The sequence below is a fragment of the Callithrix jacchus genome, chromosome 8, assembly GCF_049354715.1.
Source record: "Callithrix jacchus isolate 240 chromosome 8, calJac240_pri, whole genome shotgun sequence".
NCBI lineage: Eukaryota > Metazoa > Chordata > Mammalia > Primates > Cebidae > Callithrix > Callithrix jacchus.
Genome location: NC_133509.1, coordinates 128,769,387 through 128,794,705, shown reverse-complemented (window position 1 = coordinate 128,794,705; position 25,319 = coordinate 128,769,387). Strand labels below are relative to the sequence as shown.

The following is a 25,319-nucleotide window of genomic DNA, read 5'->3' as shown; positions in this document are numbered from 1 at the left end:
AATGTCAGGCTCTGCCACCTGCCACAAGCTCCGTACTGAGCCTCTATTTCTCCAAAGCCCTTTTACACCAACTCCTTCATCTCTCTTCCCCTCTTCCCTTCTCTTTCACTCCATCCTCTTCCTTCCTGCCTCTTGCCTTCCCTCCTTTGTTGCCTTTTCTTCCCCTTTCTTCGTCCTCCCTTGTTCTTCACTCTTTGTCTCCCAACTCTGCATCTCCACGTCCTCTTTCCCTGTCTCTGTCTCTGACCCACTGCATCTCTCTCCTGTCTGGCTCCCTCCTGGGTAGTTCCAGAAACATACCCATATATGGCCTCCATGTCAAGGATCACAAATGATGACATCACGTGCGGGCCAAAGCTTCGGGATCCTCTCTGAAGTGAGAGTCTGTATTCGATGCACCCGGAGGAACAGGAGGCAGGATCGCAGCTTCCTCAGTGCAACCTCCAAACAGGAAATCTGAGATTCATAACATCTTATAGTTTGGCTTCTCAACACTGGTCATGCGGTGGCCCCGAAATAAACTCCCTGCTTCAAAGGAGAGCGTTTCAGAACTGCCTGGCAGAGAAGCCAGAAGCTTGGGGCCAGGGCAGAAGAAAAACTCGGGGAGCATGTTCTGAATTAAGACACTCTCAAGAAAATCCTTTGTATTATTCCTGAATTGTACCCTTGTTTCAGAGCCCAACAGGTAATGCATGCTTTCAACTTTCTTATACAGACCTTGCAAAAGATTGTTGGGCTGGCTGGGATTTTCAGCTGCAGTACTTACTGGAAATCTCTTGTAGTCAAACTGTGATGTTGCTTTTCCTTCTGTCTCACATTTTCTTGAGTTATAAGGAATGCTGGTAACTTTCATTTTGGATGCAATGAACAGAGAATCAGCAATCTGCACGTACTTACCCTTTCTTCTGGAAGACTCTTGCTCAGAATATGACTCTGCTGTGCACTTCTAAAAATGGAAATGCAAGAGGAGTTATCAATGATGCTATTGTTGGGTCTGTAGATCTTGGGCAATATCTGCGATGGACAAATGACTTTCAGAAATGCTTTCAGGTCAGGCACACAGATAGGAGTTTTCATGAGTGGGAGCAAATGTAATGTAACTTTTGCAGAATGCCTGGGCGTGCACGGCATTGCGGGGGACCACAGCAGCCAAGGTGCCACGGGATCTGCTCGCAGCTGCTTGGGGCTCAGCAGAGGGAACAGAGAAATGTTATCTATGCGAGCTCTAACAAGGCTGTGGAACGCAGGGACACAAGAATATCATGCATGTGTGTGTGTGTACACGCGCATGCATGACACATTTAAGGAGGCCATGGCCTTTGAAAGGATAGGTGGGATGTCCTCAGGGTGAAACCAGAGACCTCCAGGTGGAGGAGCCGCTTGGGCAAAGGCAGGAAAGTCAGGGGACCTGGGGTGATGGTGGAAAGTGAAATGTGGCTCTGGCGAACGGTCTTGCACTTGAAAAACAGGGGTGAGGCTGGAAGGGGAGGCCAGAGGGCGAGGCAGATCTTTCCAGGCCAAGCAAGAAGCTGGATGCTTTCTGAGTTTTTGAGCGGAGGACAGTGCACACCCAGCCGCACACATTGAGCATCTGGGATGTGATGGAGCGCGGCCAGGTGCCTACACTCCCACCCATGTGCTCACATCTCAGGCCCCAGAGTTGGGGGCCCTGAAACATGACTTGGTCTCTTTCTCCAAGCGGAGAGTCATTTTCATTTCAGTGGCCCATTCCCCTTGGAGGATGTGAGATTCGACTTCGTCAGCTCTTTGGGAAGCCAGGGTGACAGGCTGGAATGAGGAGGCTCCTAGGTGACTCGTAGGGAGGGCAGGCACACGAGGAAGGCCTGAAGCAGACAGAAGCTGAGCCCCCACCCAGAGGAGTGCTCTTCTGAAGATAAGCTTGTTTCACACTGGGCAGGCTTAAGGGGGCTCAGCGGGGCACAGGCAGAGCCAGCAGGGGCCAGCACCCCCGCCACAGCCTGACTCCTCCCTGGGCAGAAGCACCACGAGGCAGCCAGTGGCAGATGCTCAAGGCACTTCCAAAACAGTGGGACAGGTCCTGACAGCTGGTGGCAGGCCTGTGTGCTACACAGTGTCCCCAAGAAGCTGGCAGCAGCTCCACTGGGTGCCATGCTGGTTTGTATCATCTGTTCTTGCACAAATAGGCCATGAGTGCCTTGTGGCGGCGGGGGTGGGGGATGCTGTGTAATCCACCCGTGGTGACCTTAGAGTAAACAGTAACCGTCCACACCAGCCAGCATTCATTGAGCACTGGCCCAAGCACGTGTGGAGATTTCTGTCACTGACTTCCGTCAAGGCCGCCATGAGTCAGAGTGAGCGTTGCTCCCATTTTCAGGTCTGGAAACTGAGGCTATGAGAGCTTCAAGGTCTTGCTTAAGGCTGGATGGCTGCAAGTGCTGGAGTCAGAAATCTGACCTGTTGGTCTGGAGGGTCCACATTCAAAGCCACAGTGGCGTCCTGTGGCCTCTCAAGGTGCTGAGGCAGTGGTAAACAGGGCCATCATGCACCCGGGGACATGTCTCTGGCACAGTCAAGGCATCATAAGGTGCCCGTGTATTGCAGACAGGCCAGATCCCAAGAGTCTTCCCAAAGGAGGCACAAAAATATCTCTGGGCCCGCCCAATGCCCTTCCATTTCTGCTCTGCCAGGGGGCAGGCTGCCCACAGGAGGTGGCTGCCACAGGAGTGGCTTGTGTCTGTGGTTCTCTTTCCTTAGCACCATCTTTTGGAGTAATTCACGCCCAGGACTATAATGACGTCATGAAGAGCTTTGTGGTTGGGAAGAACGTTTTGGGGAGGTGATGCTGAAACAAGTAAACGGATTCCCAACCTGCCTGGGTTTTAAAAGAATGGGACGTAGAGGAGTGAAAAAGGAGAGAAGAAAGCAAAGAGAAGAGAAAGATTTAATAAATGCGGGGTTGGGGAAACTCAGAAGAGAGAGGATAAGAAAAAGGAAAAAGAACCTTGCCAATTTGGGTGAGATCTAGCTTAAAAGATTCCCAGCCAGCCCTGCAGGTGAGGAGGGGGCTTTGGAGGATCCCCCTGCCCTGCCCGAGGCTTCCTGCTCTGCTTCCCGGAGTTAGAGCTTCCAGAACCCCCTGTGTGTTCCGCCACGAAGGAACCAAGGTGAGGGTCTTCCCTCTTTGGGTGCCTAAGGGACAGAGCAGGGCTAGGCGGGCTGCAGTGGGACAGGGATGCAGGGGAGGCTCAGAGGTGGACTGACCAGTCCCGTCCAAACCTGTCACCCCCACCTCCATCACCGGCACAGATGGCAGAGCCTGGCATTCGTAGAGCCTGGGCAGAATGTGGGTCAGGGGCCTGGAATCCTGTGTCCTAAGCTGTTTGTGTCTGAGCTGCACAGATGTGGGGAGGGGCCAGGACAGGGGCCAGGCTCTCGCAGGGCCAGGAGGCAGCAGAAGGGCCCTTCACTCAGGAGGTGGAAAAGAAGGTGATCCACGGGCCTGGAGATTCAATAGCTCTGGGGCCCAAATAGGTAAACTGGAAGCCCAGTCTTTGCGGGTGCTTCCTCAGCCGGTGGTGTGGGCACCGCCACAGGCAGCGGGCATTTGGGCCTGTGCAGAATGTATGCTCATCCTTGCAACCGGGTACTTTCCACATAAAAATGGGAGCTTTCTCCTGTTCTCCCTCCTTCCCTCTCTTCCTCTCACCCTATTTCCTGCTCCTTTTTGGAGTGGCATTCTCAGTGCACATCAATAAGTAAATCAAGTACCCAGACTTGCTGTTAGGGTCTTAGACTATTTGGGAGAGATTCACCGAGCTTTGGGTCAGCAAGGGGTGCTCCGTTTCAGATGCAACCTCAGTCTCCTTTTCTATACAATGGGCACAAGTGTCTGGTGGTGTGGAAGCAGGTTCAAATCCCTAGTTGTCACCTCCCACAGAGTAACCTTGGGGCAGTCACATCCCCACCCCATACAAAGGGGGGAAAAGCCCTGTCTTGTGGAGTCAGCTGGGGCCTGTGGCCCTGAGTACACCTCTTGAGTCACCTTCAGCAGCCCCAACCCAGCCTTGGAAGTCCCAAGGCCTTGGCACCCAAAAGCTGAGAGATTGAAATCAGCATCAAAAAGTCTGAGATGACAGAGCCAGTGGTGGTGGTGGCGGGCAGATGGTGGGGGGCACTGCTTCCTAGAGTCTGAACAAAGGCTCAAACTCCCAGTGGCTGTGAGGCCCTAGACACTAGGCCCCAGGGCAGCTGGAGGCTTGAGCACCACCCCCACAGCCAAAGGCTCACCCTGGCTTTGACACCCTTGCCACTCGTGGGGGTCAAAGGCAAGGTGGCTGAATTTCATTCCCCTTTCCTTACCAAGGCCAGATCACTTCTTAGCCTGAGCAGAGGTGAAAGCCCCAGAGGGATGAGGTTTAGGGTCACAGAGCAACTGGCTCCTTGCCATGGACTTAGTGTTGTGTCAGAGAGCCTGATGAAGAGGGTCAGGCCGCCGTGGTCTCAGCCTCCGGACTGCATGCACTCCAAGCATTAGTCCCCTCATTCACACCATGCGAAGACCATGCTTTTCCCTGGTCCTAAAAAGGTAAAATGAGGCAACAGGTGAAAGTGGCTTGAAACAGGACAGGGACCCACAGGTGCCAGCTTAATTTTTATTGATTAGGTTTTAAAGCTATAGGCCCAGGAAGGGGAGAGAACAATGACCTATACCCCCAAACTCTCCAGCTGGAAGCATTTCCTTGGGTTTCCTAGGACCCCTCGGCATCCTGGGGGGAAAGGCAGATTAGAAAGATACGTTTTGGCAGAAGGAGACAGCATTTCAAGGAAGGAGGTCACGTGCCCTGGGAACCAAGGAACAGCCCGGTTAATTCCTGACTCCTTGTGTGTCCCCAGGCCAGCCCAAGCAGCCAGGTTTTAGGATGGCCTCAGCTGAGGGTCATGTGATGTCTGGAGCTTTTGAAGGAGATTTACAGAGAGTATGTGTATGTGTGTATATGATATATATTATATATACATGTAGAGTGTATGTAGTCTTTTTGAATGTGAATACGTGCACGCGCGCGCGCACACACACACACACACACAGTCTTCAGTTTGATTCTGGCCTTCACTCAAATCTTGAGAAACATCCAGAGGTTGTTATTCATTGTGTGGGATGAAAACTTGGTGTAAAATCAGATGTAGCCTCTAGTCTCTTCCTTGTCACTTTCTCCCTCAGTGTGCCTCAGTTTCCTCATCTGTAGAAGGGAAACAATAATACCTTATCCATAGATTTATTATGGGGTTCAAACTAAAAACAAAGATGAGAGAGAAACTCACTGCAAGGGAAGGCATTATGGTTCTGATTCTCCCCATAGCTGCTGCAGTGGGGACAGTGACATGAGGGTGACACGTGGATCTGAACTGCAGGCTTTGCATAAGAGTGAAACCTAAAAGGTACAAGTGGACCCTACCCGAAATACTCATCAGCACTTGCTCTGTGCCCAGCATTGTTAAATGAATTAAGTGCTCACTACATGGCCACTCTTGTCATTTGTCGGCAGTCATCTCATGCAGAAATTCAAGTGCAGCCATAAAAAAGATGTTCATGTCCTTTGCAGGGACATGGATGAAGCTGGAAACCATCATTCTCAGCAAACTAACACAAACACAGAAAACCAAACACCGCATGTTCTCACTCATAAGTGGGAGTTGAACAAGGAGAACACCTGACACAGGGAGGGGAACATCACACACCAGGGCCTACCAGGGGCTGGGGGGCTGGGGGAGGGAGAGCATTAGGAGAAATACCTAATGTAGATGACGCGGTGATGGATGCAGCCGACCACTATGGCATGTGTATAATAACTATGTAACAAATCTGCACATATACCCCAGAACTTAAAGTAAAGAAAGAAAGAAAGAAGAAAGAAAGGAGGGAGGAAGGGAGGGGGGAGGGAAGGAAGGAAAGAGGGAAGGAGGGAAAGAGGGAAGGAAGGAAATTCCAGCTTAGGACTGAGAGTAGAGTGGACTGAGCTGTGGGTCCTTCCAAAGTTCTAGGGCAGCAGACTATGTGAGCAGAGAGGGCAGGAATCTGAATGAGTGAGGAGTCTGAATGAGTGGGCAGAATCCATCCTGCACTTCAGGAGAGAGTGTAGAGGTCCCCTTCATCCCCAAGCTCCAGCCCGTTTATTGACCATTGGCAGGCTCTGCACACAGCCTGAGGAGCTGACAGTGACAGCGGCAGCTTTTGACAGCAGCTGTCAGGAGAAGGCTGGGCTTGGGGCTTATTTTCCCTTTCACTCTCAATCTTGTTAAATGGAGGAGAGCTTGTGGGAATCCAATCCCTCAGATGGAGCCTCCTGGAGAACCGCTGGCTGGGCGGTTCAGGTAGCATCCTCTCAGCAGGAACAGGTCCAGGCTGTCTCACCCACTTTCTGGGGTCATGGCAGAGAATTGCAGCATCTTGCGACCTATGGAATAACATGAGCAAATTTTTCAGGGCCACTGACTGTGTGCTAGGTGCTTTTCATTTATATCTGTCACCTCATTTCACCTGACAACACCTCCATAGGCTGGATGCCATTATTATCTTCATTTTACAGATGAGCAGACTGAGGCACCAAGTAACCTGCTCCCCATCACATGGCCAGGAGGTGGTGGAGCCAGGGTTGAGTACAGGCCGTGGGTCGCCAGGGCCATGCCACCGCCTGCCACTGTGCAGTAAACTTTTCCACAACGACTGTGCTTCCAAGGGTGTGAAGCACTGTCATGATTCTATGGTTCACGTACCTGTCTGTCCAGCATTTATTAAATACCTATTGTGTACATGGCCTTGGGTTAGGTCCTGGGGTTACAACATAATATGACATAGTCCTGCTCCCCAGAAGTTTCTGGACTTTCTAGAGAGACAGGCCCATAGCAGGCAGTCCAAATGGTAGAATTCAAAGGGGGCCCATGGAACCATCAGGGAGGCTTCCTGGTAGAGGAGGTGCTGGAGCTGTGTCTGGAAGGACACCTCACAGGGCAGGGTGGGCTGATGAGCAGCTCCATCCGCAAACACAGCTGAGGATGCCAAGTGGCTTTTGCAGCCTCACACGCCTGACCCAAGTTCCTGGCATGACCCAAGCCTCTGGTGGAGCTTGGTATGCCGGAGGATGGCTGCCAGCCTCCTCCTTGGCCCCGCCCTCCCAGTGTGTCCCCTCTAGACCTAGTTTTCTGCTGAGATATCTGGAGAGTGACCACCCCTCCCACCCCAGCCCCTCAAACAATCACACAGACCCACCCCATCCACCACCAGCTCCCCAGACAGACCCTGGCTGTCTGCGAGCCTGGGTTGGTAGAGAGGGGTAGATACTAGAGGAAAAAGGACCACTTTTCAAATGTGCTTTTGATCCTCACTACATCCTGCCAGGGTCCATGTCTCTTTACCCATTTCACAGATATGGAGACTAAGGCCCAACTCAGAAGAGCACTGGCTCTGAATGAACCAAGCGCCGCTCCGAGTGCTTTACATGGATGAACCTTAGTAACCCTGACAAAGCCACTTTACAGATGTCACTTGGGAGAAGTGGGGCTCCTCAAGAACCAATGTTTGGGGTGCTGCAAAGAGGGCAGGAGAGGCACTTCTGAAGGCCCTGAGGGGCCAGGCCTCCCCTGCTCCACACTGGCCTTGGACTGGCTCTTCCCTCTTCAGGCCCCTGGCTTGGCTGGGCAAGGCCCATTAGACTCCTGCTTTCCTTGGGAAAGGCTATTTTTGATTTCAATCAGCCTCCCAGAGTGTCCCTTGAGGCTACTGGCCTCCCTCCAAGACTTAGGCTCAGAAGGCCACCCAACCCCCAGGCAAAGGCCTCAGAAATCAAGCTGGGCCGCATCTTCAGGACAAGGAGAAACTGAGGTCCAAAGAGGAGGAAGGCATCACCCTGAATCATTGCCTCTCCCAAGAAATAGGTTCTCTGAACATGTCCGTTTTACAGCTGGAGAAACTGCTGTTCCAGAGGCTCTCCCGGCTAACAAGCAGCAAAGCTGGGACCTGAACTCAGTCAAGCTGGCTCCCCAGGCTGCTTCATATCTTCCCGCTCAGGCTGGGGATGGGCAGTACCACCTGTCTCCAGGGAGACACCACCAGAGTATCCCTGACGGCTGTCACCAGCCTACGATTGCGTCAGTTCAGGGACAGGGACTTTCCTGTCCAAGTGGCTCGTGCATTGCCCACTTACTAGCAGCCAGACCCATTGCTGAGCCTGTACACACGTGAGCCCTTTTGACTCTGCCACCAACCCCATAATAATACTTACTAATATCTCCATTTTAATGCATGAGGCAACTCACGGTGGGTAACTTGTCCAAGAACGCTTGAAGGCTGAGGGCCTCAGTGGCAAAGCAAGAGATGAGTGGGTCCACAGTGGGGTAGGAGAGGCGCCTCCTCAAAGGAGTAAACTTCTCTATAACAGCTGTGCTTCCAAGGCTTGAAGCACTGGCGTGATCTTATCATTCATTCGCCTGTCCACCTAGCATTCATTAAGTACCTATTGTGTACCCAGTCTTGGGTTAGGTCCTGGGGTTACAAGTGTGACATAGTCCTGCTCCTCAGAAGTTTTGGGACTTTCTAGGGAGAGAAGCAGTCTAAGGAGTAGACCCTCTCCAGGTCCTAAGTTTAAGCCCATCTCCTCTCTCTGTGTGTTTACCTTCCAAGCAGCAGGCAAAAGGGCTGGTGTGGTTCCCAGGGCACAGATGCAGGCCAGCGGGTGCCAGGAAGCTGGGAGGATAGCTGGCTGCAGCTGGATGAGGACAGGTCTGCTCCAAACCCATGTGTGCCAATTGCTTGCTTCAGCGTTCCTGGAATTGCCAGAAGGAACATTGGATTTGAGGTTGAAAGATCAGGCTTCAAATCTCAGCTTTCTAGCTATCTGGCCTCCTATAAACCCTTCCCCTCTCCCACTGAACTTAACTGCCTCCTCTGTAAAATGGGACCAATAACATAGGAGCATCCAGGTCCTTTTGGAAGGAGAGGCGCTGAACAGGAATTAAGTTAATTCAGTGAAAAAGCTTTCCTCCCTTCCAGGACTGTGTGAGGGTAATGACATGGATAATTGGTTAGTGTAAAGTCTCTGAGTGGCGTCAACCCATGGGAGAGGCTTGGGAAAGGTCTGGTGAATCTGGAATTACCTGTGGGATTGGCGATTCTGGGTGAGCATTACCTGGCTTCCTTCGCCTCTAGGAAGGCACGTGGCAGTGGAAGGGCCACAGCAACCTCATGCTGTCTATGAGTCTCTGGCCCATACCAGGCTGCAGGGCCAACAGCTGCCTTGAAATCACAGGCTGGAGGGGTCCCCAGTAAATAATCATGTTACCCTTACAAGCTGCCTACACATCTTAGCTCACATACGCTTCTACAACCTAGGGAAGCAGCTTGTCTCATTCCCATTTTTTAAAGGAACTGAGGCCCAGAAAAGGGGAAGTGACTTGCCCCAGGTCATATAGCTAGTAAGTTGCAGAATTGAAAGTAGACTTAGAGGTCCCGACTTCCAGACTCAAGATCCCTCCACTCCCCGCTGGTTCCCTGTTCCCCCGTGGCCAATGCTAAGCTCTTTTCATATGGGGGACCGGTCAACATGGCCATAGGGGATCCCAGGGACAGATAGTTTGAGGTTTAATAGCACAGAGCCAAACCAAACGTCTCGTTGAGTTGCAGACTCTTTAGAACTGAAAAATCTGTGGAAACCATCCAGCCCCAAATCCTCCTTTTACAATGAGAAAACTAAGGCCCAGAGTGGGACGGGGACTTAGCCGAGGTCACAACGCACTTTGGCACTAGCGTGGAGATCATAGTGCAGTCCATGACTCTTAGTGCAGTGCTCTTCCTCCTTGTGCCCTGGCTTTGAGCAGACACCTTTAGATGGTGGCACCGGGATGCCAGGTCAGGTCCTGGGTACCAGCACTTCCAGCTAGTTTAGTACCATATGCACTGAGCCCCTACCTTGCATCAGGTGGTGGGGTATGTAAAACCAAACCAGCTCTAGAGAAGGGGAGGGGGTCATACCTCACTGGGCAAAGCCCCCTTCCTGCCCCTCTGAAGGCAGACCTGGGCCCACTCAGACCTGGCAGGGACCCCAGCCACATGGAAGCAGCAAAGGAGTGGGAAGCCACACCTGGGCCAGCTGGAGATGGGGGGTCCACCCAGCTGCACAGGTACCTCCTGCTAGTACCAGAGGGCCAGAGGACAGGATCTAGTCTACCCCGCCATTTAACAGATGGAAAAACTGAGGACACAAGAGAGGAAGAGAGGTGCTCATGGCTGACTTGAAACAGAAACCCAAGTCCCTCAGTTCCCTGTCCCAGATTCCTGTCATAATAAGTAAAACTACAGCACTCCAAGCATCAGGCGTAAAGTGATCGTGAGGTCATGAAGCCCCTTCCTCTCCCCTAGTGTGGACCACAGAGTGGCCACCTGACATATTAATCTCTCTGAGCAGTGGTTCTCAACCCTGGCCACACACTGGTGTCACTAAAGAAGCCTCCAGCATCACAGTGCCCGGGTCCCAGCCGGAGCCTTAAAGTTCATTGATCTGAGGGCCACACGAGAGCCTCGACATGCCCGGCCTGAGAGCCATCTGTTAAGATGATTTTGACTGCCTATAAGAGAAAACCCGACTAGCATTGGCTAAACCACAGGGATCTTCAGTCCTTACCTAACAAGTAGGCTAGGGCGGGCAGGCCCAGCATTGATTCAGCAGCCCTGGAACATAATGAACGCAGCAAAACTACCAACCATCTGCCAAACTCCTTGTATCAACCTGTCATTCACTGTCCTCCTCATGGTCACAGGATAGCTGCTACCACTCCGAGCATCAGGCCCTCCAAGCACTAAGCAGAGGTTGGGGCAAGGAGTCGTTTTGTTCACTAATTTCTCTTTTATTTGAAAGGAAAGTCTTTTGTAGGAGCACCCCGGCAGACTTTCTTTTATATCTCTTTGGATAAAACTAGACTACATTCCCACCCCTGGACTAGTCACTGGCTGAGGCAGTGAGATCATCCCACCTGGCTTGAAACAGTCATGACTCATCCATGGGACAGGGCACCCTGTTGCCCAGACAAAGCCAGCTTCTGCTGTCAGGGAGGATGGGGGAAATGGCTGCTGGGAGGATCATCTGCAGGATCCGCCACACCCTATGAAAATGGAGATGTTCAGCCAACCATGCAGTGAACTTTGACCTCCTCACATAAGGTGCTGGCCTTGGAAAGAGGATCCAGGGCCAAGTTCACCCGTGAACTACTGACCGTAGCTCAGGAGCAGTTCTTCTTCTCAGAATCTGGGTAGGCTTCCCAGAAGACAGGCACTTGCCCTGGGCCTTGAGGAAGGAGCAGGCTCCTCCGAGGAGGCCTGGCCTAGGTGCCCAGGTGGGTTCTCTCTGGGGTCTAGGCTGAGGGGCAGCAAGCTCTTTTCTTGGTGATGGCAGAGGAGCAAGAGCAGATCCTGGTGCACACACTTGTCATGTATCTCCTTGACGTGTGTCCATCAACACTCATAGGCCCGGGCAAGTCATGTGGACCTGCAGCCAATATCAACAGGGAAGACTGGGGAGAGGTCTGCCTTTAGGGAAACGGAGTGAATATGTGCTGAACGAATCAAAGTAATGCACTGGCATTCCGGGTATTTTTCAGAGGGCCATGTGATTCAATGTTCAGCCAGGACCAAGAACCATTGACCCACACAGTGTGAATCAGCCAGCCAGAATGAAGATCAAGCTTAGTTCATTCCACTTCATTTTCTTTTCTTTTCTTTTTTGACTGATCTAGCGAATGTGAAGCATTTGAACCCACTTCATTTTCTTAAAGCAGTTGACACTCAACCAGAGTCCATTACTCTCTGGCACTTTTACGAAAAGAGTCACTGGAATTAACATGGAAAAGTATATTAATGACTGGCTTTAGCTAGATCATATGATTTCAAGTAGTGGGTCTGTGTCTGACTCATCTCTGGTATTCTCAGGCCTGCCACAGTGCAAAGAAATGGAGAAATGCCAGGATCTGTGCTCTTGGTGACTGGTATACTATCCTGTGTAAGCTCCGTGAGGGCAAGGGGCTTTGTCTTTTGTCTTTGAATCATTGTCTGTTGGAATCAGTGCTTAGAATAGTGCCTGACACAGATGGGAGCTCAACAAGTGACCTTTTAGTTAATTATGCATAAATACATGGATAGATAGGTTACCTGGAATGGAAAAATAAACAATGGATGAGTGGATGATTGGACAGATAGATGTATGGTGGGTGGATGGGAAGATGGATGAATAAATGGGTGGCTGGGTAGACAGAGAGAAGGATGGATAATGGAGGGGTGGGAGGATAGTTGGATGGTTGGATGGATAGAAAGATGGATAGATAGATAAGGGGTAGTGATTGATGAGAGAATAGACAGATAAATGGTTAGGTGAGAGGACAGATGGATGGATGGATGGATGGAGGTTGAGGAGGTGGTTGGATAGTTGAATAGATGGAGATGGGGTGGATGGATGGGATGGTAGATAACATACAGGTCAGTGGGTAGATGGATGTATGGGAGGATGAGTAAATGGATGGATGGTGAGATGGGCTAGTGGGTAAATGAATAGATGAGTGGATGGACTGATATACAGATGGATAAGTGGTTGGGTGGGTCATGTGACCAAATGAATGAATTTTAAAATGAATGCATTATTGTCAGTGAAATGCACACCCTTCCCTGTGGGTGAACAGCTATCCTGCAAAACTGTTCATGACCAGGATGGTTTTGGTTTCCACACAGGGTTTTCTGATTTGCTGTTTCATCCTCCCCACCGGGTATCTGTTCTGGAGGCCAGGGTGAAAGGTGGAGGAGGATGGCCACGCAGATCAGCACTCGGGGAGGCCAGTGTACCATCGGGCAGGAGGAGTACAGCTTGTACAGCAGCCTGAGCGAGGATGAGCTGGTGCAGATGGCCATCGAGCAGAGCCTGGCAGACAAGACAAGGGGCCCAACCACTGCTGAGGCTACCGTGTCTGGGTGTGCCAACCGCCAACCTGCCCATTTCTACCCATGGACCAGGTGAGCAAGGCAAGGCTGATGAGGGGAGTGGGGCCACCCAGAACATCCACAGACTGCTGATCCCTAATGCTGTTAATCCGAAACCAAGGTATCCTGGTCTCTAGGTTGCCTTTCACACCTTCCTGATTTACATTTGCTACCTAAACTTATGGAGCTCTGGCTGTGCCAGGTACTGCAGTGGGCGCTGTATACACTCTGCCTTCTTTAATCCTCCTAAGGATCCTCTTGGTGAGCTCTGAGTTATAGTTACATTTAAAAGGTGAGGAAACTGAAGCTCAGGGCTGAAAAAGAGGCCCGAGGTCACACAGCCAGTAGATTACACTGCAGAGGGCGGAGCTGCCTGGCTCCGAAGCCCACGCCCTGGCCTTGCAATGCCAGCTTTGTGCTAACTGCAGTGGGGCTGATGCTACAACCCTATCTATGCAGTCTCCCTTGAAAAACATGTCTGGTGAGCAAGGGATGTCTGCCAGGCAGGGCCATCCTGTCTCCTTCTGGCTCCCACCTCTCAGCACCACCTCATCCTCTCAGTCACAGGACCTTCTAAAGCAGTGCCATCCAAATATGACACCAGCCACAACTGCAATGCATGGATGCAATTTTAAAGGTTCCATAGCCACATTTAGAAAGTAAAGAGAAACAGGTGAAATTAATTTTCATTGATGTTTCATGTCTGAAATATCACCATTTCCACCAATATGTTTATATTTTCATCAATATCAAAATGATGAATGAGATCGTTACCGATTATTTTGGCCCATCAAGTCTTTGACATCCAGTGTGTATTTCACACCCCAGCACATCCTGATTCAGACCGGCCACATTTCAAGCACTCCCCAGCCACATATGGCCAGTGACTCCCTCATCAGACAGTGCAGATCTAGAAGACACCTTCTCGGTAGGAGGTGGGAGCAGAGAGGGGATTAAACAGAGAGGTGATTGATCTTAAAATGCATTTGGAAAAGGCATATGGTAAGCCGTAAGATTGCTTTTGGTCCCCCCAGCCCCTAGCCAAAGTCATGACTAGCAAGGCATGGGAATTGCTTTAACAATTGTGTTAGCGCCGGGCGCGGTGGCTCAAGCCTGTAATCCCAGCACTTTGGGAGGCTGAGGCGGGTGGATCACAAGGTCAACAGATCGAGACCATCCTGGTCAACGTGGTGAAACCCCGTCTCTACTAAAAATACAAAAAATTAGCTGGGCATGGTGGCACGTGCCTGTAATCCCAGCTACTCGGGAGGCTGAGGCAGGAGAATTGCCTGAACCCAGAAGGCGGAGGTTGCAGTGAGCCGAGATCACGCCATTGCACTCCAGCCTGGGTAACAAGAGCGAAACTCCATCTCAAAAAAAACAAAAAAGCAATTGTGTTAGTGTTACTTTGGGGCATGGACACCAATCTCATTGTCTACAGCAGCCCGCTGGCTCCCTACATGACCTCGGGCAAGTCAACCTCTCAGAACCTCAGCTTCCGTCTCAAATAACAACCACAATAAACAGACTTTTTCCAATGTGCAGTCACAGTTGACGGGGGATGAAGGTGGGTGATAGTGCATCTCAGCCCTGTCCCCTAAGTGACTTTGCTTTTGCCGAGGCTGGACCATCTCTGTCAGGCTGGCTGGGCAGAGCCCAGGATGCCCAGGGCTGAGGAGCCCCTTTTAAAGGGGAAGGCAGACAGCTACTTTGGGAAGCTGGAAAGAGCACACAGGCTCCAGGTCACTGAGCTGCCCCCAAGGACATTCCATTCTGAAACCCAATCTGAAAAACTGAAACCTGAAGCCAAGGACTGCGGTCATCTTGGCGAACGCTCAAAGTGGCCCTGGTTCCTGTTCTGGCCAGTTCAACCTGAGATAGACCACAGGTTCCTCTAACTCAGGAGGGGTCAGATAGAGACGACAGGGCTGGCTGCATGAAGCCAGCACATCCCCCCAGGTGTCTGCAGCCTTCTCTCCAGAATGGGAGGCCCCTCAGGAGTCCCAGGCATGCTTGGAAACATTAGAACTAAGTGGGCCCTCAGCCTCCAGACCCTGACTCCTCCTTCATCTGGCGGGTAAGGAAATGGCCCACAGTGGGTCATGAGCATTTATTCAGCTTCCTGCAGAACAAGCTCTCCTGGAGAACTGAAACCATTTCTCTGGTCAAGCAGCCCTTATCTGAGGTCCAGCCCCACAAGGAATGTAGCAGAGGACGGTCAGCCTGCATCTTCTTACTCTAGGAACGACCTGAAACCTCCTAGGTTCAGCTGTGCGCCCCTGCCTCTGGAAGGAGGCTGAGCTTGGGCCCTGCTGGGAAGAAAAAGTCCTTAAATACAATGTTCAATGCAATTCTCCTCCTCCCCACAAAATGTACATTGAGCATCTCCCATGTGCCTGGTACACAGTAATTCACTTAATGTTTACAAAAACCCCCCAGACTGGATGCTTCTATGCCCATTTTACAGATGACAAAACATGCCCACAGCAGGGCCGGGCATGGAACCAGAGTCTGTCCCGCTCTGAAGTTCAGTCACTTCACCAGGCTCTGCTGATGCTGTGAAGGCCTCTTTTTGTTTCCTTCCCCTGTCAGACCTTGAGGTGAGGTTTTGACCTCAGCACATCCGTCTCCCACACACAGAGGCTCAGGGTCCCCAAATTCACACGGCACACACACACTTGTGCTCTCAGACACCCCGACACGGCATTACAGTGGGTGCAGGACCCGAGACAGTCCTTGTTCACTTTTATCCTCCAAATAAATCCACAGCAAGTTCAGCAACAGGACATCTACAGGAAAGCCACACAGTAGCTCCTTCTCATCTTCAGGTCTGAGATTAAGCGTCACCTCCTCAGCCAGTCCTGCCCTGACCACCCTCCCGGGACAGCTGGTTTGTCACCTCTTCCTTGCTCTCATGGCTGTTTACTTTGTGGTCTTGACCTTGACTTACAATTCTTATTTATTCATCTGCTTCTGCCATTAACCTATGCTTCCAGTGAAGCGCTGTGTCTGACCTGTGGCAGGCACCACAGACTTATCTGCGAACGAGTGAATGGGTGAATAAAGGGATAGTTGAAGAGGCAGCAGAGTGGAAAGAGAAATAGATCTAGAGATTCAAATTCCTCCTCTGTCACTTACTAGCTGTGCAACTTTCAGCAAGTTGCTAACCCTCTCTGAGCCCCAGTGGCCTCCTCTCTAAAATAGCAACAACGAACATGTGCTGTGCTCCCCTTACGGTATTCTGATGAAAAGCAAATAAGATGAGGTGGTGTTGGAGCCTTCCCACATCTTGCAGCTCATCTTGACCCCCTGGCGCTGTCTGAGTGCCCCCATACCAACCTCATGACTGCCTCTGCTTCATAGACAAGCTTCTTGGGTCTTCCTGAGAGTGTTCCCAACTAGGACTGTGACCTCCTTGGGGACAGAGAGCTGAGCTGATATTGTTTGTTTGTTTGTTTATTTATTTATTTATATCTCTGGTGCCCAGCTTAGAGACTGGATCATTGTAGGTGCCTAATAAATGTTTTTAAATAAATAAATACCTTTGAAAACCAATAAAATGCTCTAGCATGTAATCGGTCATTATTATATTGTGACCAAAATGGAGTCCACTGAGTCTTTGGGATCTCAAAAATGAAAGTCAGATCAGTATCCCAAAGAAAACAGAATTCTGCTAAAAACCATTTCCAAATTTGCTTCTCTCCCTCCTCAATGTAACGGACAGGATTTGATGAGGATCATTTGCCAAGCTGTGGTTCCCTAAGGAACCCCAAGAGACAGACCTAGCTTCTGTTTCGTGGAGAAGTGGGGCCTGTGAACCCATGAAGTGCAGAGCCCAAGGTTTGCATGAAGGGACCAGCCAGAGTGAGTCCAGGAAGCTGGATCTTCAGAATCTTTAAACTTCTGCATTTTATTTAAATAGTTTCTGAGAAGACAAAAGAGGAAAACATGAAGCAGGAACTGGCTGAGACCGATGTGTGCACAGCTGCAGACAATTCAAATCAGGCCGCCCACACTTACTGTGCACTTATGATATGGCAGGTTGTGAATAAGGCCTGGGCCCTGCTCTCCCTAAAATCACAGTCGAATGAGGTGGTTCAGGCCCAGAACTAACTGATGGCCCAGCAGGGCGAGCACAGCTTCCTCAGTTACAGAGGGACACTGGAAAGGGTCAATTCACTTAGTCAAGGAAGTAGGCTTTGCAGGATGAATAGGAGTTCGTCAAGCAGACTGGAGGAAGCAAGCTTCTTTGAGCCTCAGTTCCCTCATTTGCAAAGGAAGCCGATTACATCTCCTTCACCAAGTGGACTGGAGAATTAAATGAGATGCTCTGTACAGTGTCACAAGGCTTAGTGCGTAACAAGTGCTCGATGAGTCGCAGCTGTGGATAGGAAGGCAGAGTCACTGCAGCTTGGAATTCATGCTCTCCTCTACATGTGATTTTTCTCTGGTCAGCCCAGAGAGGACGGACCCGCTGGTGAATGAGGGAAAAACAGAAACCTCGTGGGTAGGAGGCCGATTCCAGAGACCGTGCAGGAACCAGGGTGGGAGTTAGTTACATGCTGTGAGCTCTTCTCTCTACCCGAGAGGGCAGGGGACGGCTCTCCAGCAGTATGAGACCTTGGTCCACAAACATACAGTACCAAGATTGCCATGTGTGGTTTTCATCCTTCAGTGACTTTTGTTTGATGGTTTGTTTTATTTACTTAAATTTATCAAGCGCCTACTGTGTGCTACGCATCATACTCTTGATATTTGGGCTTGACATAGGTCGCCATGAGGCTCTAGGGTGAGAACAGAGGGCCTGGCACAGTGGCAGGCATGGGGTGGACTCTCATGGCACTGTGGGGGGTGTGGGGTGGACTCATGGCACGGTGGTGGGTGTGAGGTGGAATCTTGGGTTTGTTAGCTCTCTCCTCTGTTAAGATGCCTACTTGCCTCCTGCCTTCAGCCAGGCCCAGCCCAGTCACTGCCTCCCTGGGGCTGTCCTGGCTTCTTGCTGACTCAGACAGGGCAGCCATGCGTTGACCCACCAAGTGACAAGATACACTGTCCCCCCAGCCCATTCTCTGCTCTCACGGAGCCTGATAGGTCTGAATCCACGACAAGTTGGACTCCAGGGTCAGGTGATGGTGACATCTCTTCACCCCAGAGCCTGCCCAGTGACACACAAAGGACAGAGGCCCTACCTGGGCTCCTCCAGGCCATGACCTGCACCACATCCTGCAGAGGCCAGGCTCCTCGCACCTCCCATGACTCAGCCCAGGAGGTCTGCTCTGCTTGGAATTCCCCTGCTTGGGGCCAGAGGGGAATCAGGGCCTCTAGCCTCGATCAGCAAGAGCACAAAACCCAGTCAGGGGCCCTGGCTCCCCAGCCAGCCCTGAGACTCAGGGCTCAGTAACTCTGAGCAGTTGCCTTGCATAGCCCCCAAAGCACCCCGATCTCAGTGCTCCCAGAACGAGCCCTCCTGCCTCGACCTCAGTGCATCCTCTGTGACTCTGTGTCTGTGTGTGACCTCGTTTCCCTCCCTGATGGCTTCCCAACATCCTCAGGATCCACAGAAAGGTATGTCTTAATGAGCTGCATGGCCAGCCAGAGCTGGGAAATCCTTGTTGAACGGAACTCAGTCTGTCTGTTTCCTCATCTGCAAATTGGAACAGCATAGCTGCTGCCTCATCAATGACGGCAGGAGGATGGAAATGAGGAGAGGAGAGTCATGCCTTCGCGAACGTGTCTGCTCTGCACAGTTGTCAGAAGCTGTCATCATCACCATCTCCCTCCACCTCCAGCAGCCTCAACCTCCCGGCCACCATGGCTGCTGTTAGTATGCAGCAATGGGTTCTAGTTTAGAACGGTGCAGTGGGCTTTTTACCAATGCTTTATTATCCTGCTAAAAACATTCTAATGATGGCGGGTGATTGGAGGCCACACGTGGACTAAGCATGAGGGCAGCCATGACCCAAGGATCCTGGGAGGTGGAAGCTCAGGGCCTCATCAAGACGACGCGGCTGGAGACGGCCGAGGTGAGCCTGGCCCCAGGCTGCCTCCACCTGCCTGGCTCTCACTCCTTCTCAGGACCAGGTGCTAACGCAGAGGACACTAAGTCCAGCAACTAGTAGGGCTGACGAGGGGCCCTGGCTCTGAGATCTGCTGGACATGGACTTTCTCCACAGCTGCAGAAGCAGTGAAGACGTTCCCAGTCTGGTCCCAGTTTCACTTCTCCATTTTGCAAATGAGAAAACTGAGGCACAGAGAGGGGACGGGGCTTGTTCAAAGCTGCAGGGCTGGTCAGTGTGGAGGTCGGAGAGCTGGAGAGAGAATGAGAAGGCAGAAAGAGGCCAGGCCTTCAGAGGACAGGGTGGCATCAGAGCTGGGCAGACAGCAGCGGACTGAACCTCTGCTCACTCGCTGCCCCGCTGCAGGTGACCCTGCGCTCACAGCCTCCGTGTCCTTATCTGTAAAAGGCACCCCCATCTACAGTCGATGGATGAGGATGAATGAGGACACCTGCAGGAGGTGTCCCCTCCACCCCGGTGCGGGTCAGTAGAAGGCCGGGAGCAGGGGGCGGGAGAAGGAAGGTGGGAAGGAGTGACTGCAGTGAGGGTGAGGAAGGCGGCCAGGCCTACAGCCAACCCTGAGAGGGTGAAGCAGAGGGGTGAGCATGTCTCCCTCCTCTCACCGGCCCTGCTCCTCTCCACCAGGCCCTGGCCTTGCCGGGGGTACTCACAGAATCTTTAGGCACTGGCCTGGCCTGAAAGAGTGCGAGTGTTTCTCAGGGTCACAATTACCTCATGCTCCACAGGGTGTGAGTCACTGGTAGCAGAATCCTCCCCAATCCCCCAAGAAAAGTGTGGGGAAAGGCCAGGCCCACTGGGGTGTGAGAGCGCCAGGCCTGACCTCCTGGGGGTGGGGTCAGCAGGGACCACATACCCTGTTCTCACGAGGACCCCAGGCCGACTCAGATGTGTGGAGCGGCCATCCTCCTTCTTCCAGCCCTTCCACCCTCTCAAGAGCCTGGCAGGGTGGGAAACTGAGGCTTAGAGAGGAAAATGACGAGAAAAGTAACAGCGAGCACGTGTGCAACCCCCTCTGCGCTCACTCCACCAAGCTCCTCACATCAGCCGCTTACGCAGGCCTCACTGGCCCTCAAGCACAGGCTGTTTTCATGCCACCTTGCAGGTGGGGGGACTAAGGCACAGAGATGGTCAACCTGTCCCACATCACATGGCCAAGGAGCACCAGAACCTGGACACGAACCTGTGTCTGGTTGCGATGACCTTCCTTGTGCATCCTATAGTGACATTATAGAGTTTGCTGTAGTGTCTGCTCGCACCCCTGGGACAAGATCCCCTAATGAGGAGCCAGCAGGTGGGCATGGGGGGTCACAGGCACAGCTTGGTTTCTCAGCTTTGCTCCCCTGTCCTCTGCTTCCCCATGCATTTCTCGTCCCACCCTGTAGGGACCTGCCTGGCCAGTGGTGAGGCTGAGCCCTTTTCATCTTGAGACCTGCTGACCTGCTGACCCTGGCTCACATCCTCCAGGGTGAAGAATGTCACCTTGCTTTGTATTTGCCTCCCTTGTGGCTGGCTGGGGAGGGGATCCTGGGGGTGGGGTGAGGTTAACCTCATTGTTGTCTTATATGGTCATTTAAATCTCCCAGGGCTTCCTCCAAGGGCCAAAAATAATCCAGAGACACAGCAGCTGTGTCCAGCACACGGAGAGGACCCAGCCATCTGCTTTGGTTCAGAGCGCTGTGTCTGTCCGTCAGTCAGTCTCTCGCCAGCTCTCCCTCCATCCTCGCGTCTGCCTGAAGCCATGACCCGCTTCTCCTATGCAGAGTACTTTTCCCTCTTTCACTCCTGCTCTGCGCCTTCCAGGTCCGCTGCGCCTCCCGAGAGCTCGCCAGCCCGCGCCCCCATGGGCTTGTTCCAAGGGGTCATGCAGAAATACAGCAGCAGCTTGTTCAAGGCCTCCCAGCTGGCGTAAGTGACTCCTGTCTGGCCCCAGGGCCATCCAAGTTCACTCCCCTAATTGAGGTGGCAGGGAGGGTGGGAAGCAGGTCCACAGCCCCCATCCAGGAGGGCAGAGGGCACTATGGAGGCACCTGCCAGGCAAGCTCCTTCTAAGGGTGTCCCCCTGGGACCCCGCTGCTCCTGCTGAGCTGGGCTTGGTGGCCACAGACTTCAGTCCTCAAGGAACTGCCAGCCAGGCATGCTGGTGTTGCCTGCTAGGATGCCCCCAGATGGGATCTGAGTACTGGAGGAACCCCACGGGGCTCTGCAACTGGGGACCCAGCACAAAGGAGACTGGGGAGATGGCCTTAGACCCCCAGAGGCTCAGAAGAGCTTGGAGTTGAACTTGATGAATTTGCGAACCCTTCTGTTTGTCCCAGTCTCACTTTCCCCACGCCATCGCTGCGGGTACATCCAAAAGGCTCACACCCACAGCTTTTGTTTTGCTGCCCTTATTTGTGAAGTGCCAGGTGCTAAAATCCAGAAATAATCTGAGCTGAAGGGGTTCTGTGTGCCTGGCACTAGGGGCAGGGCTAATGGCTTCCTTGGAAAATAATTCTGCCTCCCTCCCCTCTCTGTACCCCTGGAAGAGCCACCCTGGAAGCAGCCAAAAGCAAAAGAGGGACCCCATCACTGGAACCCCATTTCCTCACTCAGTTACGTTGTAGAGAGGGGAGGACGCAATTGGTCAATATCTTCTTTCTCCTTCCCAGCCCTTTTCAAATCCTGCCGCCCTCCACCTCCTTGGTGTGGTAGGTGTGAGGAGTTGTTGGCAATCTGGAAGGGAGACCCAGTGCTGGTTTCAGCTGCTGCTGCTTCCTACATGACGACTGGAGTGTTACTGTCCCCTGAGTCTCCCTTCTCTGTAGGACACGGCTGGAGGGCAACGTGACCTCTAGGGTCCCGTCCAGCTGGTTACTCTCTGTTAGCCTCACCCCCCAGCACCCTCCCCCACCCACAGGGTGGGAACTTTGAGGTCATGGAGAAGCAGTGAATGTGTGGGGCTGAGAGCTCCAGGGTTCTGCATCACAGCTGGAGAGACGCAAGCTGGGCGACGGGTCCTGAAAGCGTTCTCACGCACTGCACCGATGCCCTGTTCGCCACGGCCACAAGAACAGCCAGCCCTCTTCCCTTCCACTTCAGCTGGGGTCCCACTGAGACCCTCCAGGAAAAGGGGGATACGTACTCCCACTGGGCTTTTCCTGATGCCGACTGGGGCAGCTCTGGCTGCTCCTAAGTGGAATTTATCAAGGTGGCGGTGACGGTGTTGATGGGGTCTTCAGGACTTATCTGGTCATTTTCCCATCGTCCTTGCTGGGTCTGTCGCTTCACCGGCATCTGTGCTCTGATGCTATTAATAACCAGAGAGCCTGCGAGTCAGGAGGAAGTGCTGCTCACACTGGAGGAAGTGGCTGGGCGGGTGCAGGGGCTGGTGGCGGAGACCCCCAGAGCCGATCCTAGCCCAACATGGCGTGGGGATCCTGGGAACAAGGCCTGGCTCCAGCCTCACCTTCTCCACCTGGGAAATGGGGCTATTGATGCAGAACCCTCCCCAAAAGTGGATCTGAGAGTCATAGCCATCATGGTTCTCACTGACTCTCCAAGGATGGGGTAGGGAGCTCAGTGAATGAATGAAGGAAGGAAGGAAGCAATGAATGAACAAAGGGACTTTAACAAGCCAAGCAAGGAAGGGCTTCACTTTAGCCTTGAAATCTTTTTGACATTCAGAAGTCTTAAATTGTGAAGGCTTTAAATTTGTTAATCCTTCTAGCATATACATATATATGTAATTTTTCTGCATGTGGATGTACTGGAAGTGGGGCTAAGGGACAGGGCAAGGAGAGGAGTTGGAAGACCCCAGAGAGATACTCAGGAGTAAGAGGGGCCCCCAAGGTAAGCATGCTTGGTAAAAGCTGGAGTGCTATACTCAGGGAAGGCCTTTAATTATCACAAGTGTTTCCCATGTGGGTGGTTAGCCACCCCTTGGGAGGCTGGCGTTGTGTGCCTGAATTTTCTTGGTACAATTGGTCTTGATATAACATTCACCACAGCCATGGAAAGCCACAGGGATGGAGGGTCCCCCAGTCCTCTTGCAGCCACTGGTTTGCAAGGGGCTGAGTGCTCATCCTAGAACCAGTAGGGATGAGGACCGAGTGACCCCACTGCCAGCACTGGCTACCAGCCCCCAGCAGGCCCTGCCCGCTTCCTGGGAGAGAGGCCACCTGGCCTGGCTCGGCCTGACCTTGAGGACTGACCCACACCTTGCTCTTGCAGGCCTGTGGACCCCTTGATAAAGGCCATCAAGGACGGCGATGAAGAGGCCTTGAAGACCATGATCAAGGAAGGGAAGAATCTCGCAGAGCCCAATACGGAGGGCTGGCTGCCGCTGCACGAGGCTGCATACTATGGCCAGCTGGGCTGCCTGAAGGTCCTGCAGCGAGGTGAGGGGGAGCTCTGGGTGTGGCCAGAGGTGGGAAAGGGACTGGCCATGCTGCTCCTGGGGCTTCATGTTCTTTACCCACATCCACCTTGGTGAGATGGGCAGGCAAGGCTGTCACCTCTGTTTGTCAGTTACAGTCACGGAGTTAGGAGTGGGGAAATGAGTTGTCTCCATCCCCCAACAGACACCCCCACTGCCACCTCTCCAGGCTTCTGAGGACAGGAGAGCCTAATTCCTAGAAAAGGAATGAGGGAGGGCTGATTTTTGGGAGAGCTGCTGCCAACTTGTTCCAGAATGTCCCAGGGGCTGATTTGGTGTGAAAAATACTGCAGCTGTGCCTGTGCCTGGCCAAGGCCATTTCCCACCTGCTGTGGGGCCCTGGGCCAGCCATGCCTCCTCTATGAGCCCCGTCTTCCTGCTGAGCCAGATTCGGAAGGGCAACTCCTGCAGGAAGGTGTCACCTCTGCCCTGAAGCAGCTCAGACCCTAAATGGTCCCCACACTCCAAGAAACCCTGGCATGTGGCAGCGGGTTTCCAGCAATGGCTGGTGGGAGTTCAAGGGAAGGACAGGAATATTCGAAGAGGAAGGGGGCTCAGTTAGGGAAGGCTTCTCAGAGGAGATGGCATCTGAGCTGGACTTGTACAACCAGGAGGTTAAAATGGCCTGCGAAAGGGCCAGATGAATGCAGTCTGTAGTTGGTAAATCTCAGAGGATGTCATACCTCGTTCTTGAAATTGGGAGGCAACTGGGACAGCCTCTGTGTTGCGGGGCCGAGTATCTTCCTCCTTCATAAATTTCCCGGTGGGCCCTCTGCAGCATACCCAGGGGCCATCGACCAGCGCACCCTGCAGGAGGAAACAGCCGTGTACTTGGCGACGTGCCGGGGCCACCTGGACTGCCTCCTTGCACTGCTCCAGGCCGGGGCCGAGCCGGACATCTCCAACAAATCCCGAGAGACGCCGCTCTACAAAGGTGAGGGTTCCACCCTGGAGTGGGCTTTCCTGAGGAAGGATCCAGAAGCTGGGCAGGCAACGGGGAACGAATGTTGCTCCCATAAGTGCATAACCCGCAACGTGCCCCTGCTCAAGTGCATAATTTGTGTAAATGAATCATGCATTCCGGCATGGATTTTACCAACATTTTCCAGCTGCCTCCCTTGGGCCAGGACACTGAGAGACACTGAGGGCTCGGAGCTGGAAAACGATCGTCCAGCCTGCGTGCCCTCCCAGCCCACTAGGCTCCCACACACAGACAACCGTGAAGAGCTTGGCAGGGGGCATTGAGGGAGCATTGGGGGAGTGGCACCCAGAGGAGGGGTGCCTGAGCTGAACCACAGAGAAGGAATTACCCACTGGCCATGCAGGGGGAACCGCATTGGCAAAGGCGTGGGGTATGCGAGAGCATGTACTTTGGGGACATTTGCTTAAGAAAAAATAAAGCCTCCTGGCTTACTCAATACATCATCCACACATATTCATTGGCTGCCCTAGCAATACCCAGAGTCAAAATCAAAATAATCACAGTAGCTGGCATTGATTGAGTGTTTTGTACATGCCAGACACTATTCTCTTATGGAACCCTCACATACATCTGCATATGAGGTAGGCCCTGTTGGCATCTCCTTTCGCAGATGAGGACCTAAGGCACAGAAACTTGAAATGAGTTGCCCAGGATCACACACCCAGCAAGGTGTACCCCAGGGGTTTAAACTCAGGGAGCTGGATGTCACACCACACTCAACCACTACATCCTAAAGCTTCCTGTCCATCCCTACACACTGAAGCAATCAGCCGGGATCCTGCAGAAATGATCCGGCCTCTGTACCTGGAAAGATGACAGATATCCCTGATTTCCGTGTGTCTGCTATCCAGTGCT

The 25,319-nt window shown here is 52.5% G+C and overlaps 1 protein-coding gene across 1 annotated transcript in view; it reads left to right on the top strand.

Annotated features, from left to right (window-relative positions):
* Positions 1-560: 560 nt before the first annotated feature.
* The window catches only part of ASB2 (ankyrin repeat and SOCS box containing 2), a 42,619-nt gene continuing 17,860 nt past the window's right edge, over positions 561-25,319 (top strand). The window contains exons 1-5 of the mRNA XM_035261358.3: positions 561-685; positions 12,746-13,024; positions 20,869-20,973; positions 23,278-23,444; positions 24,261-24,416. Of these exons, the coding sequence (XP_035117249.1) occupies positions 12,819-13,024; positions 20,869-20,973; positions 23,278-23,444; positions 24,261-24,416 (634 nt within the window). The 5' untranslated portion in view covers positions 561-685; positions 12,746-12,818. The remainder of the gene's footprint in view (positions 686-12,745; positions 13,025-20,868; positions 20,974-23,277; positions 23,445-24,260; positions 24,417-25,319) is intronic.